The sequence below is a fragment of the Gouania willdenowi genome, chromosome 18 (genome assembly GCF_900634775.1).
Source record: "Gouania willdenowi chromosome 18, fGouWil2.1, whole genome shotgun sequence".
Classification (NCBI taxonomy): domain Eukaryota; kingdom Metazoa; phylum Chordata; class Actinopteri; order Blenniiformes; family Gobiesocidae; genus Gouania; species Gouania willdenowi.
The window spans coordinates 6,670,637-6,686,667 of record NC_041061.1 but is presented as its reverse complement, the minus strand read 5'-3'; the positions used below and the strand labels follow the sequence as shown (position 1 = coordinate 6,686,667).

Genomic DNA, 16,031 nt, shown 5'->3' with positions numbered 1-16,031 from the left:
ATCAGCTCATCTGAACAGGAATGAAAATAAGTTTTATTTTGAGCCATTTTTACATCTTTCTATTCCAGTTTTTTTTCTGACTCCTTGTACAGTGGGAAAAAATGATGGTCAATAGTATTATCATATTTAAAGGTGAACTCTTAGCTGTTAAACTCAGACGCTGACTCGGCACTTTAGACTACCGTAATTTCCGGGCTATAAAGCGCACTGTTTTATTGGCCGCATTACAATAATTTAGTCATTTTCTAAGAAAAATCCACACAAATGCTGCAGCCTAACATAGGCCACACCCTATTGGCTGCTGAGGGTGCCCGTCAGACAACTCGGCCATTCAGAACGGGCAGGTAGGCGGGCTGCAGTACTCAAGTTAGGTTTCACAGAAATGTCCGTGTTTCAACTGATAAGTTTCTTTTACCACATGATGTCTCCTCCTCGCTGCTCCACGTCTACATATCAGTCCATTTACAGCTTTTTATGGACACTTTTTACTGGAACCAGACTGATACACCGCTTTGTCCGCTCTTCTTACCGTGAACTACCGCTGAGCGATGACAGCGAGTCGGAGTCTGAATACTGGATACAGGATGTTCTGATCTCTGCTCTGTCTGTTCGTCCTCCTTACGGAAGCGTCTCCATCAGTCTCAGAGTCCAGAGCATCGATCAATCCTGAACAAACCTAACGCTGTGATTTAACAACTTTATGCTGTTTATTCTTCGATTACAAACTGGCTGACTTTTACTTTTACTGCATCTACGTTGCTACTGCAGCTCTCTCTCTCTCTCTCTCTCTCTCTCTCTCTCTCTCTCTCTCTCTCTCTCTCTCTCTCTCTCTCTCTCTCTCTCTCTCTCTCTCTCTCTCTCTCTCTCTCTCTCTCTCTCTCTCTCTCTCTCTCTCTCTCTCTCTCTCTCTCTCTCTCTCTCTCTGACAACATTTCTCCACGTCATTGCTATGATGAGGCAGTGTGCATCATGACAAAATGAGTGATCAGAATGATTCAGTGCGAGCAAGAACGATTTAATGTTAACAATTTCATTGTTCCACCTGGTCTAATGTGACGAAGTTCAATTTTGTGGCAGCATGAAACTTATAAAACCGGTAAAATCCACAATTTAGCCGCGTCACTGTTTAACCGCAGGGTTCAAATCGTGAGAAAAAAGTAGCGGCTTATAGTCCGGAAATAACAGTATTTGTTGTTGATGAAATAACTGAAACATCTCTCGACTGCAGACTTTTCCCCCTTTGTATTGCTCTCTACTGGCCATGTCCAGTGTTGGTACGCGCTGTGGTGGAGTGAGTTGCTCTCCGACTTTATCCTTCTACTGTGTCTTCTCACCCCCTTCAGATTGATTCATTCAGCTGGTCACTGTGTGTGTATACACTGAGTCATTGCTCAGGGCTTTATCCCGCCTCATAAAGTCTCTTTTGATTGGTCTCTGTTGGGTTTATGGCGTGTGATGCTTTCCCTCTTGTTAAAGGCCAACCAGTTCATTAACTACACTGGTTTCATGCTTCACTGGGAGAGCAGAAGATAAATGTGTGTCTCGTTAACCGTGTGTGGATTTTATGACACTGTTGATGCTTTTTTTTCCTAAACAACCACAGCTTTTATGTGCTGCACAATTATTATTTCTTTAGTTATTTTTTTGTATTTATGCATTTAAATTGTTGTCCCTAGGTCTTACCCATTATGATAAAAGGAAGGATATGTAGTTTAGTAGTATTTTTTTTTTTTTTTTTTTTTTTGTATTTGTATTTGTAATCAATGTTTCTATTAGGTATGTTTTAATAGGTGTGTTTAAAAACTAAAATAATAATAATAATAATGCTTTAAAATCACTTTATAGCAAATGTTACACTTTAAACCTTAATTCTTTTTATGCATTTATTTTTTATGCAATTATGGGTTTTTTTTTAGAAAAAAAAACTATAAAGGGTTTTTTATTTGTTAACACAATGCAATTTCCTTAAATGCTTTGAATTGAGTTGCTTGGGGGGAAACAGCTTAAATATAAGCATAATAAAGATTTTTAAAACATACTGATTTTATCTGTAAAACATTTATAGTTCAGCCAATGTTCTTTTTGTGTATGTGAGCATGTAGATTTTTTTTTTATTTAAAAAAAATAATAAAATTTCATCATGAATGTTAGACAAAAAATTCTAAAACTTGACAAAAACTTTTCTTGTTTGTTGAGATATAAAAATACTTTTATTTATTTTTTGCTTTATATACAAAAAATAATAATTTTATATTCATGTGAAATCTGAGTTTGGATTTCAGTGGTAATCGTGTGATCTTTTGTTGTCGTTCTTCCTCCTTGCAGTGAGGGCCAGTCCCAGGAGCCGCTGGCTGTGGTGGGCTCCCCCTACTGGATGGCCCCGGAGGTGCTGAGAGGAGAGCTGTATAATGAGAAGGTAGTGACGGATCCTTTTCTCTGCTCTCCTTTCAGCCGCAGCAGCAGGTGCAATGAAAGCCGATCAAATAACCAGACAGCGACGCCGGCTCATAAATATTTAATTTATCGGTTATGAAACAAATCTATCAGAGTTGAGTTTGGGTCTTTTTATAGCTGGAAAGTTGTAGTAAACATGCAGACAGCTCTTACTAAAAAAGAGGAATTCTACATTTAGAGCTGTGAGATCACTTGTGGGAAGAGTTCCATTCATCCTTTAATCTAGAGGTTCTCAACCTTGGGGTCACAAGACAATAGGAGGGAGGGGGTCGCCAAATGCCTTCAAGAAACTAAGAATATTTTCCAACAATTTGAGCCCATTTTTACTATTTTTCTGAAACTGCATCTAACTTGCCATATTTTTAACCAATGTTAATCACTTTTTTTTTCTGCTACTTCTTCATCAAATTTCAATGCCTTTTCTACACATTTTTCCACTTTAAAGACATTTTCAGCTCTTATAAAACCCTTTCCACCACTTTTCACACCTATTGTAGCATATGTTGACCCATTATTGTCACTTTGAACCTCGTTTCACCATATTTAATGCTTATTTTTTGCCAATTTAACCACTTCACAATTTGTCACGCTCATTATTTGCCAGTTTAAAGCAATTGTTCCAATATTGTCACTTTGAACCCTTTTTACCACTTTTTTGTCTGTTTTTGGCCACTCTAATTTGCAACTTTTAAACATCATTTATGGTTTTTAAAATCCCATTTCACCACCTTTTCCACCATTTACTGTCACTTTGAGCCCATTTTTTCTTATTTTTACCATTTTTTTGCAACTACACTAAACTTTTTATATTTAACCTATATTCATCACTTTTTCTTGCCATATTTTTGCTCCTTTTAATGCATTTTGCAACATTACTCCCATTTCTGCCGCTTTTCCCACCTAATGTTGCATATGTTGACCCATTGTTACTTTTAACTCTTTTTTTTTTTTTATTGCCAATTTAACCAAATTCACAATTTGTCATGCCCATGCCCAGTTTAAACTAGTTGTTCCAATATTGACAATTTGAACCCTTTTGACAACTTTTTGTGTCTTTTTGGCCACTAATTAGCCACTTTTAACCAAATTCTGTGATTTTCAAAATCCCATTTTACCACATTTTGGTCACTTTCAATATATTTTATTTGTGATTAAAAAGGATTAACATTTTTAAGATGACTACATACTATGTTGCAAATAATAATACATTTCCCCGGATGACGGTGGTTATTATTGATGTAAATAAATAAATAAATGTGATTATCACAGATTCATAGAACATTGGACCATCATTTTGCTGACTTTATGGCTGGACCCCAAAAAGCTCTCCCCGTCTCCACATGACTGTTCTTCAATGTTCATGTCTGTGTTCAACCACCTTCAGCTGCAGTGAGGGTCCCTGGCCTCTGAAACCTTTATTTTGGGGGTCATGGGCTGAGAACCACTAGTCTCTTAACTGTGTTTCCCTCCTGATCATCTGCTAATGATCCCGTTTTTGCAGGTTGATGTTTTTGCCTTCGGGATCATTTTGTGTGAGGTCATTGCGAGGATCCAGGCTGACCCCGACATCCTGCCTCGGACTGAGGTACTCCTCCCCCCACCCCCACTCCCTGGTTACACCCACGAGTCAATTTATCCAAAATATGTCACTTTGATGCAGAATGCAAACATTCTGATATTTTTATGATGCATTGATCCGACTGCTGACTTGAGTTCTTCCTTCTTTATTATGAACTAAATAATTGTGCCTGTGTGCACAGCAGCTCTCTTTACGACACTGCATCAGCTACAATCACCTACACGAGCGCCCCTCTGTGGACACAATCAGTAGTGCAGCCCTTGCCATTATGATAGGATTAATTTAAATGACCTGTTTGATTTCATTTATCTTTTAAACTTGGAGCTCATGTTTGTTACTTGTTTCCATGCAGGACTTTGGTCTGGACGTGGAGGCCTTTCAGCAGATGGTTGGAGACTGTCCCTCAGAGTTTCTACAACTGGCCATCAGATGCTGCAATGTAAGGAATACACAGACTGTAGATTATAATCTGCAGATTTAATCAGAAGAATTCAATTCAAATTGATTTTGGTTGGATTTATTCACATATTATAGGAGAAGGGAGATTTTCCTCAGAAACTTGAAGAAACCTTTCAAATTAAGAGCTTTTTTTTTTTTTTGCAACAATAAAAACATCTCTACCCACCTAATACATTTTCTTCAAGTTTTTTTTAACATTTTTAAATATTACTGCCACATAGTTATCAAATTAGGCATGAGGTTGTATTTGATCAAGCTCTGAATGTGATTATTCAATGAAGAAATAATCCACATTATACAGACGCCTGTTCCTAAAATGATTGGATTATCTGTAGGGACTCAAAGTAACCCCCACTTTAGAGGAATTAACAAAATCCTTTTACAGTCAAGGACCCCCCACTTAATAAATGAAGACTCCTCTTATTTGTAAATTAGATTATACTGTATTAATCCCACAACTAAGGAATTTTATTGTTACAGCAGAAAAAGAAAAAAAAAACAAACGAGGAAATTTAGCCCGTGCAGAAAGAAATATAAAAAATAATATAACCATAAACAAAAACAAAATGAAATAAAATACAAAATAATTTAAGAATATAGGAAAAACCCTTTAAGTAACCTTTTCTCAAAGCTCCTCAATAAGAAAGAGTATATTTGTTGTTTTTGGTTTCAGTAATTGCTTTGTTTGTGGGTGAAATAAAAATAATTGTTCCTCTTCTGAATTCTAAAATAATTGAGAATAATAAGGGTGTCCTGATTCTATATGATACTGATATTGGTGCCATATTAGCAAAAAATTGAGTATTATATTATATCGTCCTGTATTTAAAATATAGTATTTATTTGTAATTTTTCATGGTTCATACTTTTTCTTAATTTTATTTAATTGTAGAATATTATATTGTATCCCATTGGTTAATAATGCATGAGTCATTTTTTCTCATTGTTCTCTATTTACGTAATTATTCCACACAACAAAAAAGTTGATAAAAGTATGATTTGTGCTGATATCGGATCAATATCATTTTGAAAGTGACCAAAATTTGAAAGTATACTGTAGATCCCGATGCCACTTTGTTTTCCTTTTTATTCATCGGTTTACTTATTTTGTCCTCCTGATAACAATAACTTCATTTATATATCTGAATTAAATGAATGAATAAATCTACCATTTAATTAATGTTAAATTAATTTATTGTTGCTTTCCCGTCAGATGAATGCAACGCTGCGTCCGTCTTTCTCCCAAATCGCAGCCGAACTGGAGACGAGACGATCAGAGCGGAAGCAGAAAGACGAGGCTGCTGTCAGAGGTTTGTGCTTCAGTCGTTCGAATGTGATCAGAAAAGTTATTGATCGATTAATAAATGCTCAATTCTTCTTCTCCCTAAAGCCATTTCTCCGTCCCTTTCACTTCTGCGGCGACGATCGCTCGGCCTCACGTCCGACCCTAGGATCTGCCGAAGCAAGTCGGACATGCTTCGACCCCCGGACACGCCCGCTTCCGTCACCGTGACAACCCCGGCTCGGGTCAACCCCTTTTCTCGGCGCGAGGACCTGAAAGGAGGGAAAATAAAGCTGTTCGACACGCCCAGCAAGTCTGTGATCTCTCTGACCTTCACGCTGCCGCCGCCTCCAGACTGCGATGATGGTGACGGGGAGCCCGACGACACGGGCGCCCCCCGCAGGCACCGACGCTGCCACTCGCTGCCATGTACGCCCCCCCCTCACCTCACATCTGCTCCTACCTCCGCTCTGACGGAGGATGAGCACCAACAAGCCGATGTCGTGAAGGACGACGCGACAGCAGAGGAGGAGGAGAGTCTTTTAGGGGGTGACTCGGGGCTCCCCCCTTCTCTGGAGCCGCTCTCCTTGAACCAGGAAGAGGATGAGCTGCCCATGGACTGCAGCAGCACGCCGTCCCCTCATTACAAAGTCTCCGTCCCCCCGTCCCACTCCTCCACCCCTTACCCGTCGTCCACCCCTCCCCTGTCAAACGGCTGGGGCCCGGACGTGTCCAACCGTTCGTGTCTGCCCCCGATCGCAAGCCTGGACAACAACAATGTGGTGGTGAGCCGACCTCTGGGATGGGGCGCGGCCACACGCAACAACAACAGCCTGAACTCGCCCCCCAGCAGCGACCCAGGGGGCTCGTCCCCGTTCGGCTCCATCGGTGGTCAGTCGGTGGATCAGGAGGAGGTAGTTTCCTGTCCGGGCTGCTGCCTGGCTGGACTCCGCTTCCCCTCCCTCTGCATGAGAGCGCCACGACGAAACCCCTATAAGAACCTAAACGGGGAGCACGCCGCTTCTCGAGGGCTTCTGTGTCCGAGCACCAAAGGCCTGCCACCCCCACACACCACCAACACCCTACCCGGGGCGCAGACGTAGACCCCACCCCCCCGGTCCTGGACCCTGGACGTGGAGCGGGTTCTCTTTAGATTTGCACAGATGTGACGTAGCAATACTCACTGCTTGATTCCATCGACTCCACTCCTGATTCCTAGAACACGTCGAGGACTTTCCTGATGCGCTCCGTCGCCCTCTGCTGGACCGAGGGTGACCCAACCTGTGATGTCAGCCACGCCTGCTTTGATCCGACTGACGGGCATGTAAACGTAAACACTCCGATTATTCCTGCAGACGTAACGATTCCAGATGCAGAAACAAAGAATGTTGATGCTTAGTATTAATGACTCGTGTTTGAATGTTTTGGTGCTGAATGAACAGGCAAGGTTTGCTGTGTGTGCGTGTGCGTGTGCGTGTGCGTGTGTGTGTGTGTGTGCGTGTGCGTGTGCGTGTGCGTGTTGCACCGATCTTAAGACTTATTTTGTTGCCGTACGATCTGTGTTGCCCGTTTAAGCACTTCAGCTGTATTACTGTCAATTAAAACTGTTTATCCTTGCATATGAGAATGAAAGGTCAAAGACTGGCTTAAGAGATGTACAGATTCTTATTATTTAAAGATAATGTTGAATAAAAAGACTGAATGCTCAGATTTTCCTCCTGTCATGCATCATTTCTTCCACCTTCACTTTTATTATTATTATACTGGTGAATAACCATTTAAAACCAGGATTAGTTTTTACTAACTCTAAAATTGCTTTAATTTCCTATAGACCCTTTGTTTGTAAACATTGTGACAATGGGGAGCAACGTGGCGGCCATCTTACCTCAGACATCTGTCCCCGCTCATCACATCGATGTCACTGTTGCATGTAATATTTAAATAACCCTAACTCGCTCAATGTGCAATCAATTTTCAAAAGGCAAGCGGCAATTTCAACATGTACAAGCATCCTATGTATATTACGATTAGTAATACTGCAAACTGTTTGAAAATCCGTCAATATTTCGGTTTATGCTTAATTTTCAGGGTTTTTTTTTATTTTAACACTCTGATGAAGGGAGGCTACAGAAGTGCTCACATCCTCCTTTTATACCCGCTTTTTTATTTATTTTTTTCAAAGGTGTGATTGTATCCCTGTTAAGCGAGCTTACTTTAGCAATGCAAAAATAAAGTTTAGGACTTTTTTTAGGTCCAGGCGTCACAAATAAACCAGTTTAAAGTAGGCCAGACCAGAGATATTCAAACATTTTAGCACTTCTGCCCAGAAATGACTCAAAATTGATCTAAAACATTCAGTTTTACCTAATGATCAGTGTTTATAGACTGTATCCCAAGTAAAAAATGTAACGCTCCAGATTTAATTTATTTCAATGTATAACAGATGATTTAATGCATATATGTATCTTCCTGGTTTTATCAAGGTTGGTATCAAGTATATATTCTGTACTTTAACTTTTTAAAAAAATATAAATCTAGCTCAAATAAAATGCAGTATAAAATTATCTGAGTAAACAAATATGATTAAAAAGGGGGTCATGAGAAGAAAAAGGTTAAGAACCACTGTTTTAGGATAGAAAAACATACTTTATTTGCACTCAGTTTTGTTTTAACTAAAATGAAAATCTTGTTTGTATTCCTAAAATGCAATTTTTTCCATATTTAAATTGAAGGAAGGGAATATTTTATATATTCAAAATATATTTTTTGCATTATTTTGTGATGGTTTCTTTAAATTACAAAATAAATACCAGTATTTGAACTGGTTCCTTGGCTTAGATTAGCTCTGATTCTTCTTTTTCTTTCTCCCCAGACTCTTTAAGTGGATTAGAGCTTGTCCTACTCCTCTCTGTTACAAAATGAAATCCTTATCCCTCCCTCCTGCTGGCTGCAGACCATCACTCCTCCTCTTCCTCCTCCTCCTCTTCCTCAGGTGTGTTTGCCTCCATCAGAGTCAGTCACCTCCACCTCTCTGCCTCTTTAAGATCATCATCATCATCGTTTTCTGATCAAGGATTTTCTTTAAAACTTTAAACTGACATGAAGACTTCATTATTCTTCATCACTGTGGGCTGTGAGATCATCATCACCATCTCAGGTGAAGTTTCCATGATTTCATTCATTGGACGTTCTTCGTCTCCTTATGCGGCGACGATTGTAAAGTTACGCATGCTATAATAAACAGCAACTTTTAGCAACAAACCATGTTTAAAAATTGTATGTGAATATTTTTATGTTACTTTTGACCACAGCAATATTTGTTAAATTATGTTAAATCTAAATATAAACATTACATTTAAATATAAATGTTAAATCTAAATGCTAAAAATTAAATATAAATGTTAAATGTAAATTTTTTTTTTGTTTTTTTTTAATGAAAATGTGAATATCTTAATTTATTCTGTCTATCGTTCTATCAATAATCTTTTTTTGTATATTGTATATTATGATTTGTATATTGGCTAAATATTTTGTTTCACCCATGACATTGGGATTTAACATTTAGATTTAACATGTGTATATAAATGTAACCTTTAGATTTAGATTTAACATTTAGATTTAATATTTAGTTTTACCATTTAGATTCAAATTTAACATTTAGATAAAAAAAATTACATTTGGGTTTAGATAAAACATTTTGATTTAACATTTTGATTTAGATATAATATTTAACATTTACATTTCACATTTACATTTAACATTGACATTATATTTTACAAGAAAAGTAAATATCACAAATTTCACAAATATTGCTGGGAATCTGGTCAAAAGTAACAAAAATAATTTACATAATTTTGTACAATCTCCTGCTTCAGTGATAACCAAGTTGTGACAGTCAGACTTAGCAGATCTCTGTGTGTGTGTGTGTCAGTCAGTGTCAGTGTCAGTGTCAGTGAGCTATTTCAGGGTCTGGGTTTCGTGTGATCTTTACAGGAGTGACTGGGTTGGTGTGTTCCATCTCATTGGAGTCAGTGGATTTAAGTTGCCTCCTGCGGTGGGATTGTCCCAGAGCCAGTATGAACACCACGTACACTGTACAGACCAAAACACAGGGGTGAGGGAGGCCTGCAGCATACAGGGTGTCACTGAACATTTAGATCATTTTTCTTTCATTTGAGACAGAAATTCATGTAAAACAACATGTTCTATGACATTGTTAACAATGAGTACACATGAAAAATAAATCTAAATGTAAATGTTGAATCTCAATGTAAATGTTAAATCTAAATGTTGAATCTAAATCTAATTGTTAAGTCGGTCGCAAAGTGTAAAGCTAAATTTGTAGAAATTATCTAAATAAGAAATTATTTTATATATGTATATATATATATATATATATAATACAACGACGTAGATATAGAGATGTAGATGGTAAAAAACTTAAGTGTTATCTTTGATATTGACATATCCTTTAATTCTCATATTAAACAAATCTCAAGGACAGCCTTCTTCTACCTCCGTAATATCTCTAAAATCAGGAATATCTTGGTCCAGAGTGATGCTGAAAAACTAATCCATGCATTTGTTACATCTAGACTAGATTATTATAACTATCTACTTTCAGGATGTCCCAATAACTTACTAAAAAAGTCTCCAGTTAATCCAGAATGCTGCAGCTAGAATACTAACTGGAACAAACAGGAGAGAACATATTTCTCCAGGATTGGCTTCCTGTAAAATCTAGAATAGAGTTTAAATTCCTCCTGTTAGCATACAAAGCTCTACATGATCAAGCTCCTGTATATCTTAGAGACCTGTTAGTGCCCTATCGTACGGGCAGATCACTCCGCTCTCAGTTTGCTGGCCTTCTGGAAGTTCCTAATGTGTCTAGAAGTAGAACAGGAGGAAGAGCTACCAGGCCCCTCGCCTTTGGAACCAGCTTCCAGTCTCAGTACGGGAGGTTGTTACTCTCTCCACCTTTAAGGCTAAACTCAAAACCTACTTACATGCTGAAGCGTATACCGTATAATAGCATTAACGGCTAGAGCGGACATGGGCTCGTCCGTAAACGGTCGCATTTTAGAGTCCTCGGAGTCGCTGTTAGATTTCATATAAACGGGAAGAGATTCAAATTCTGATGTAGCTGGTTATGATTTACAGTCTGCATAAACAGGACTGAATCATAACATAATCTAACCACTAGAGCGGACATGGGCTCATCTGTGAACGGTCACATTTACAGACCTTGAAGTCGGTGTTAGCTTACCCATAAACGGGAAGAGATTTGTCACTTCTATAATAAGTGTTGACTAGGCCACTGGGAGTGAGGCCCAAGGCCAAGGCAGGATGACTTGATAATACTGTATCATGTTTTTCTGCAGTCAGTGTCTTCTCCTCGTCCTTCTTTCTTTGCTCTGTTTCAGGTGTCGTGAAGCTGATGATGGCAGTTCCTGATCTGTGGTTCACGGCTCAACTAGTCTGAGACACTCTGATGTTCTATCTCTCTATCCTGTTCTGTTGGTCCTTCTGTTCACTAATCCCAACCAGTTGACGCAGATGGCTGCCACCTCTGAACCTGGTTCTACTGGAGATTTCTTCCTGTTAAAAGGGAGTTGTTTCTTCCCACTGTCGCTAAATGCTTGTTCATGTGGATCTTTTTGGGTTTTCTCTTTGTTTTTATGAATTTTCTATTTTGATAAGTGCATTGAGATGACTTTGTTGTAAATTGCGCTATACAAATAAAATTGAATTGAATTGAATATAGATATGCAGCTATAGAGATGCAGATGATTACAGATATAGAGATGTAGAGTGATGGACATAGCTATGCAGCTATAGTTGATAGCCCTTCCATGGCGGGCCTGTTCATTCTTTCCATTGTTTATTATAAACAGACTATGATTGTTGTGTATAAATGATTGTGTGTGTGTGTGAAAGGTAGATTGTGTCTCTGATGGTGTGTGTGCTGCAGAGAGCCGTGGAAGGACGTCCCGTGGTGTGTTTGGGTCTCCACCCACAGCTGTTCAGTCTCCCAGGCCTTCAGTAACTTTGAGCTGTACAACATGGTTCGCCTAGGGGTCCACCCGGACACGACCTCTACTGTCTGGATGAAACCGGTCAAGTTTGACTACAGTGACTTCAGTCAGTCCCAGTTTAACCAGTGATTTTAAACCAGTTAGACACAAACACACTGTAAAACTGCGTGTGCGTGCGTGTGTGTGTGTGTGCAGCCTTCAGCCCTCCATCCATCTCAGTGTCTCTAAGAGAAGAGCGGCTGGTGGTGCAGGTGCACTTTCCCTGTGCTGCCAACAGGAGGTGCTCTACAAAGCTGTGCTGTCCCATCTCTCAGCTAATTGATCCTTGGACAACAGTCACCATGAACAGTGACGTCAACATGACATCACAGCAGGTCTCACACTTAAATCTAAATGTTAAATTTAAATTTAAATTTTGGATCTAAATGTTAAATTTAAAAGTTAAATATTAAATCTAAATGTTAAATCAAAATTGTACATTTAAATATAAATGTTAAATCAAAATGTTACATTTAAATATAAATGTTAAATCTAAATGTAACATTTAAATATAAATGTTAAATCTAAATGTAACATTTAAATATAAATGTTAAATCTAAATGTTGAATCTAAATGTTAAATATTAAATTCAAATATCAAATATTAAATCGAAATGTTACATTTAAATATATATATTGAATCCAAATGTTAAAAAATAAATCAAAATATTAAATGTCAATGTTAAATACTAAATATAAATGTTAAATATAAATAAAAATGCTAAATGTCAAATATAAATGTAAATGGTAAATGTTAAATGGTAAATGTTAAATGGTAAATCTAAATCTAAATGTTAATCTAAATATCACGGGTGACACTAAATATTTAAATAATATGCAAATTCACCATTTAGATATAGCATTTAACATTTAGATTTAGGTTTAGATTTACCATTTATATTTACTAATTAGATTTAAATTGAACATTTATACAATTTTAAATGTAAAATTTAGATTTATTATTTAATATTTAGATTTAGCATTTCGATTTAACACTGACATATTTTTACAAAGAGAAGAAAATCACAAATGTTGCAAAAAGTTGCTGTTTATTTTAGCATGCGCAACTTTACAAGCCCCGTAGTATATGTAATGCTAAAATGTGAATAAAATACTCTTATAACTAAACATGTTAACACATCGTACACAGAGTATGTGAAATATATAGTGTTTCATTGGTAATTATGTGTATATGCAATTTGTCTCTTTTCATGTTGTGTTTGCATGTTCTCTCTGAGCTGATGGATGTTGTTGTTTGTGGTAAAGAGTCGAACAGTGTGGACACACGACGTCGTCTCATACGTAGAGTTTTCGGGTTTGTCTCCGGGTCAGAATTACTGCGTCGTGGCCAATTTCTCCTTCCCGACCTTCTCCATGGCCGCCTCCCCCAAGTCTGACCCCCAGTGCATCAGGACCACCGACGCCAACCAATCAGGTGAGAGCAGCTCATCAAAGACATGTGTCGTGTTTGTGTATTACTGTGTGTTTGTGTGTGTGCGTTACAGTGATGTGTGTAATACTGTGTGTGTTTATAGTGATGTGTGTGTATTACAGTAATGTGTGTGTGTTTATAGTGATGTGTGTGTGTTTATAGTGATGTGTGTGTTTTCTACCTACAGAGCTTCAGTCTCAACTCTTGTTGGGAATAGGTTCTACGTTCCTGTTCCTGTTCCTGTTCCTGTTTCTCGTTGTTTTTCTGCTCAAACAGAGATCAAAGACGACCAAGAGCCGCTCGGTTTGTTTCCATCTTTACTCATCGTTTAATCATCATCATCACCATAATCATCATCACCATCATCATTAACAGTCCACGTTTCTTTCAGGCTCCCGTCCCAGTCCCACTCCCTCCATCACTGGTTCCAGTTCCAGTCGACCCTGAGGACGTTCACCTGGAACTCACTGAGGACGACCATCAGATTACAGTTCTCCTGTTCTAGAAGAACCTTGGATGACACGAGGTCAACAAACACAGAGACACACCATGAGGACTGGGAGAGTCTCAGTGCTCTGGGATGGGAAGCAGAAACTGGGACTCATGTTACTGGAAGTTTTGCTCTAAGACGAATATCAGTCAATATGATGTCATTCACTTTGTATGACATACAAAGAAGAAACAATGTGTAGAAATGCTCAAAATGATTCATAAAGAATAAGTTAATAAATCAAGTGTCGAAATTGCCAACATTTGGCATATTGACCTATAAAAATCTGTTTGTTTTTTATCCCTCCTGTCCACTAGTGGAAGAACAAGTTAAGCAGTCTTATCTGAATGGAAGGTCAACTCTTTATTTCTGTACTCACAAAACACCAACGTCCACTTCTAGCCTTTCACAATAACACTTGCTACTTTACAGAAAACACATAATGTTGTGCTGAAGTAGCGCCTCTATGTATACATTGATAGGTGTAAAGCAGGAGTTCTCAACTTGTGGGTCGGGACTAAATTCTTTGATATATTTTTTGGGGTCTCAAGCATTTCCATTAGCAAAAATCTGTGTTTGAAATGTCACACTCCGTACTATGCACTACAAACTCAATGAGTATATACTGTCTACTATATATTATAAATATGATTAGGTAGGTATACTTCCAAGTTTCCCAGGATGCATTTGAACCTACAACAACAAAAACCTGAAGCACATCGAGGCTAAATATCTCTGTTGATTCTCCACCTTTGAAAGTTCTGAAAACATTTTAAGTGAGGAAGTGACAAAGTAGAAGATCAACATGTGCTCATTTGATCCATAAAACTTGCGGAAACACATTTCATGCTGAAATTTTGTGTTACTGACATAAAACTTAAGGTTAACTTCAAAATAAGAGCCCTATTTACAAAAGCTAATGGAAGACAAAAAGAGATGCTTTTGTTTTGAAAAGGGGAAGTTGGATTTTTAGCTTGAAGCCCTTCCCAGGACCATTTTATATTGAAAGTGTCTATTTGTACGGTTGCCGTACAGTCAACCCCCGGTGCTATTGGTACGGTTGCCGAAGTACACGTATGTAGCGTCTTAGGGTTAGTGTTAGGTTATAACCCAATATCGCAACAATTTTTAGGGTTAGGGTTAGGGTAAGGTTTAGCCTTAGTCACGTGACCTAAACTGACCAATGACTGACCTATCATGTGATCTAAACTGGCCAAATAGGGGCGCTGCGTACGGATAGAATGTCAGAATATTGATACGGCAAACCGTACGGATAGCCACTGCCTTTTATGTTCCTCTCACAATGCATCATGGGGTGGTTGAGTATGACTAGTGTGCACACCGTGCATACTTTAAAAATATCCCCGTAGAGTATGCATCCAGGTATTTCTCGTGTACTCAATCTTTTCATACAATCTAATGTGAACGCACTATGTACACATTTTGACGTCAGACTTAGTATGAATTGTACGTTAGTATGCGATTTTGAACGAGGTCTATGTCTTTGCTCATCTGATGACCTCTGACCTCTGTTAGCCAGCAGCAGTAGTTCTGATTCGTCATCGATGTGACTCATGATGTGAGTGAGGCCTCAGTGAAGCGGTGGATAGTTTATCTTGTGTTTGCGGTTCTGAACATCTCTGATTTGCTGATGTTGCATTCTTTCCGCCACATCGGGGGAGCTTGGCGTCTTTGTCCGGGCGGCGTTTGTTTGTTTCCCCGTCTTCTTTGTTCCAAAGTCCACAGAGACCCAGGAGGCTTTCCAAGGTCTGTGATCCGGAGCTGCACGGCATTCTATTAATAGTATATGGGAGTGAGTGATGCAGAAAGAGGAAAAAGCTGGATCATGAAGGAGCACCTGACTACACATCGGGCCTCCAGCGGATCACGGAGTGCACGTCTTGTTTTATTTCAGAAACTTTTCCACTGACGCGTTGGCTCTGAACTGGGCTACAATCAAAGACCAGAGGAAACTGTGTGCTCTACTAATGAACTTTCACCTCTTTTAAACATATTTTCGATGATAATGGTTCTTAAATGGAGGCGTGAGTATCTATTTGATAAGTTGATCGCTTCATGTTTGAAAATGAGTGAAAAGAAGTCAATCAAACTAATCAAACATTGCCTTTTTATGATGTTATTAAAAAAAGGGCTAAATTTGTTAAATGTAGCATGTAAGGGCTCTTATTGTGAAAAGCCAGAATGTGAAGTTGGAGCATGCATCTTTTATTTGTATTTTGTGTGTTTATCAAACAGGAAGTG

The 16,031-nt window shown here is 38.5% G+C and overlaps 2 protein-coding genes across 3 annotated transcripts in view; both read left to right on the top strand.

Moving 5' to 3' along the window:
* LOC114480857 (dual specificity testis-specific protein kinase 2-like) overlaps positions 1-7,488 on the top strand; it is a 31,892-nt gene extending 24,404 nt beyond the window's left edge. Inside the window, exons 7-11 of the mRNA XM_028475280.1 lie at positions 2,326-2,416; positions 3,956-4,039; positions 4,386-4,472; positions 5,706-5,802; positions 5,883-7,488. Coding sequence (XP_028331081.1) covers positions 2,326-2,416; positions 3,956-4,039; positions 4,386-4,472; positions 5,706-5,802; positions 5,883-6,877 — 1,354 coding nt within the window. The 3' untranslated portion in view covers positions 6,878-7,488. The remainder of the gene's footprint in view (positions 1-2,325; positions 2,417-3,955; positions 4,040-4,385; positions 4,473-5,705; positions 5,803-5,882) is intronic.
* Positions 7,489-8,566: 1,078 nt separating this feature from the next.
* LOC114480698 (uncharacterized) lies at positions 8,567-13,858 on the top strand. 2 transcript variants are annotated; one of them, XM_028475082.1, is made up of 6 exons: positions 8,567-8,931; positions 11,746-11,915; positions 12,005-12,183; positions 13,114-13,282; positions 13,467-13,582; positions 13,671-13,858. In XM_028475082.1, the coding sequence occupies exons 2-6, from the start codon at positions 11,837-11,839 to the stop codon at positions 13,782-13,784; spliced, it is 657 nt and encodes a 218-aa protein (XP_028330883.1). In that variant the 5' UTR covers positions 8,567-8,931; positions 11,746-11,836; the 3' UTR covers positions 13,785-13,858. The 2 variants fall into 2 exon arrangements, with proteins under 2 accessions (XP_028330883.1, XP_028330882.1); XM_028475081.1 differs by lacking the exon at positions 8,567-8,931 and having other exon boundaries at positions 11,666-11,915.
* The last annotated feature ends 2,173 nt before the right edge of the window (positions 13,859-16,031 follow it).

What these genes read in the sequence shown, in the direction of transcription:
- LOC114480698 (XM_028475082.1), top strand. Translation starts at nt 11,837, where the DNA reads ATGGTTCGCCTAGGGGTCCACCCGGACACGACCTCTACTGTCTGGATG. An exon ending in GTTTGACTACAGTGACTTCA is followed by an intron (nt 11,916 to 12,004) that starts GTCAGTCCCAGT and finishes GTGTGTGTGCAG; the next exon opens with CCTTCAGCCCTCCATCCATC. An exon ending in AGACGACCAAGAGCCGCTCG is followed by an intron (nt 13,583 to 13,670) that starts GTTTGTTTCCAT and finishes CGTTTCTTTCAG; the next exon opens with GCTCCCGTCCCAGTCCCACT.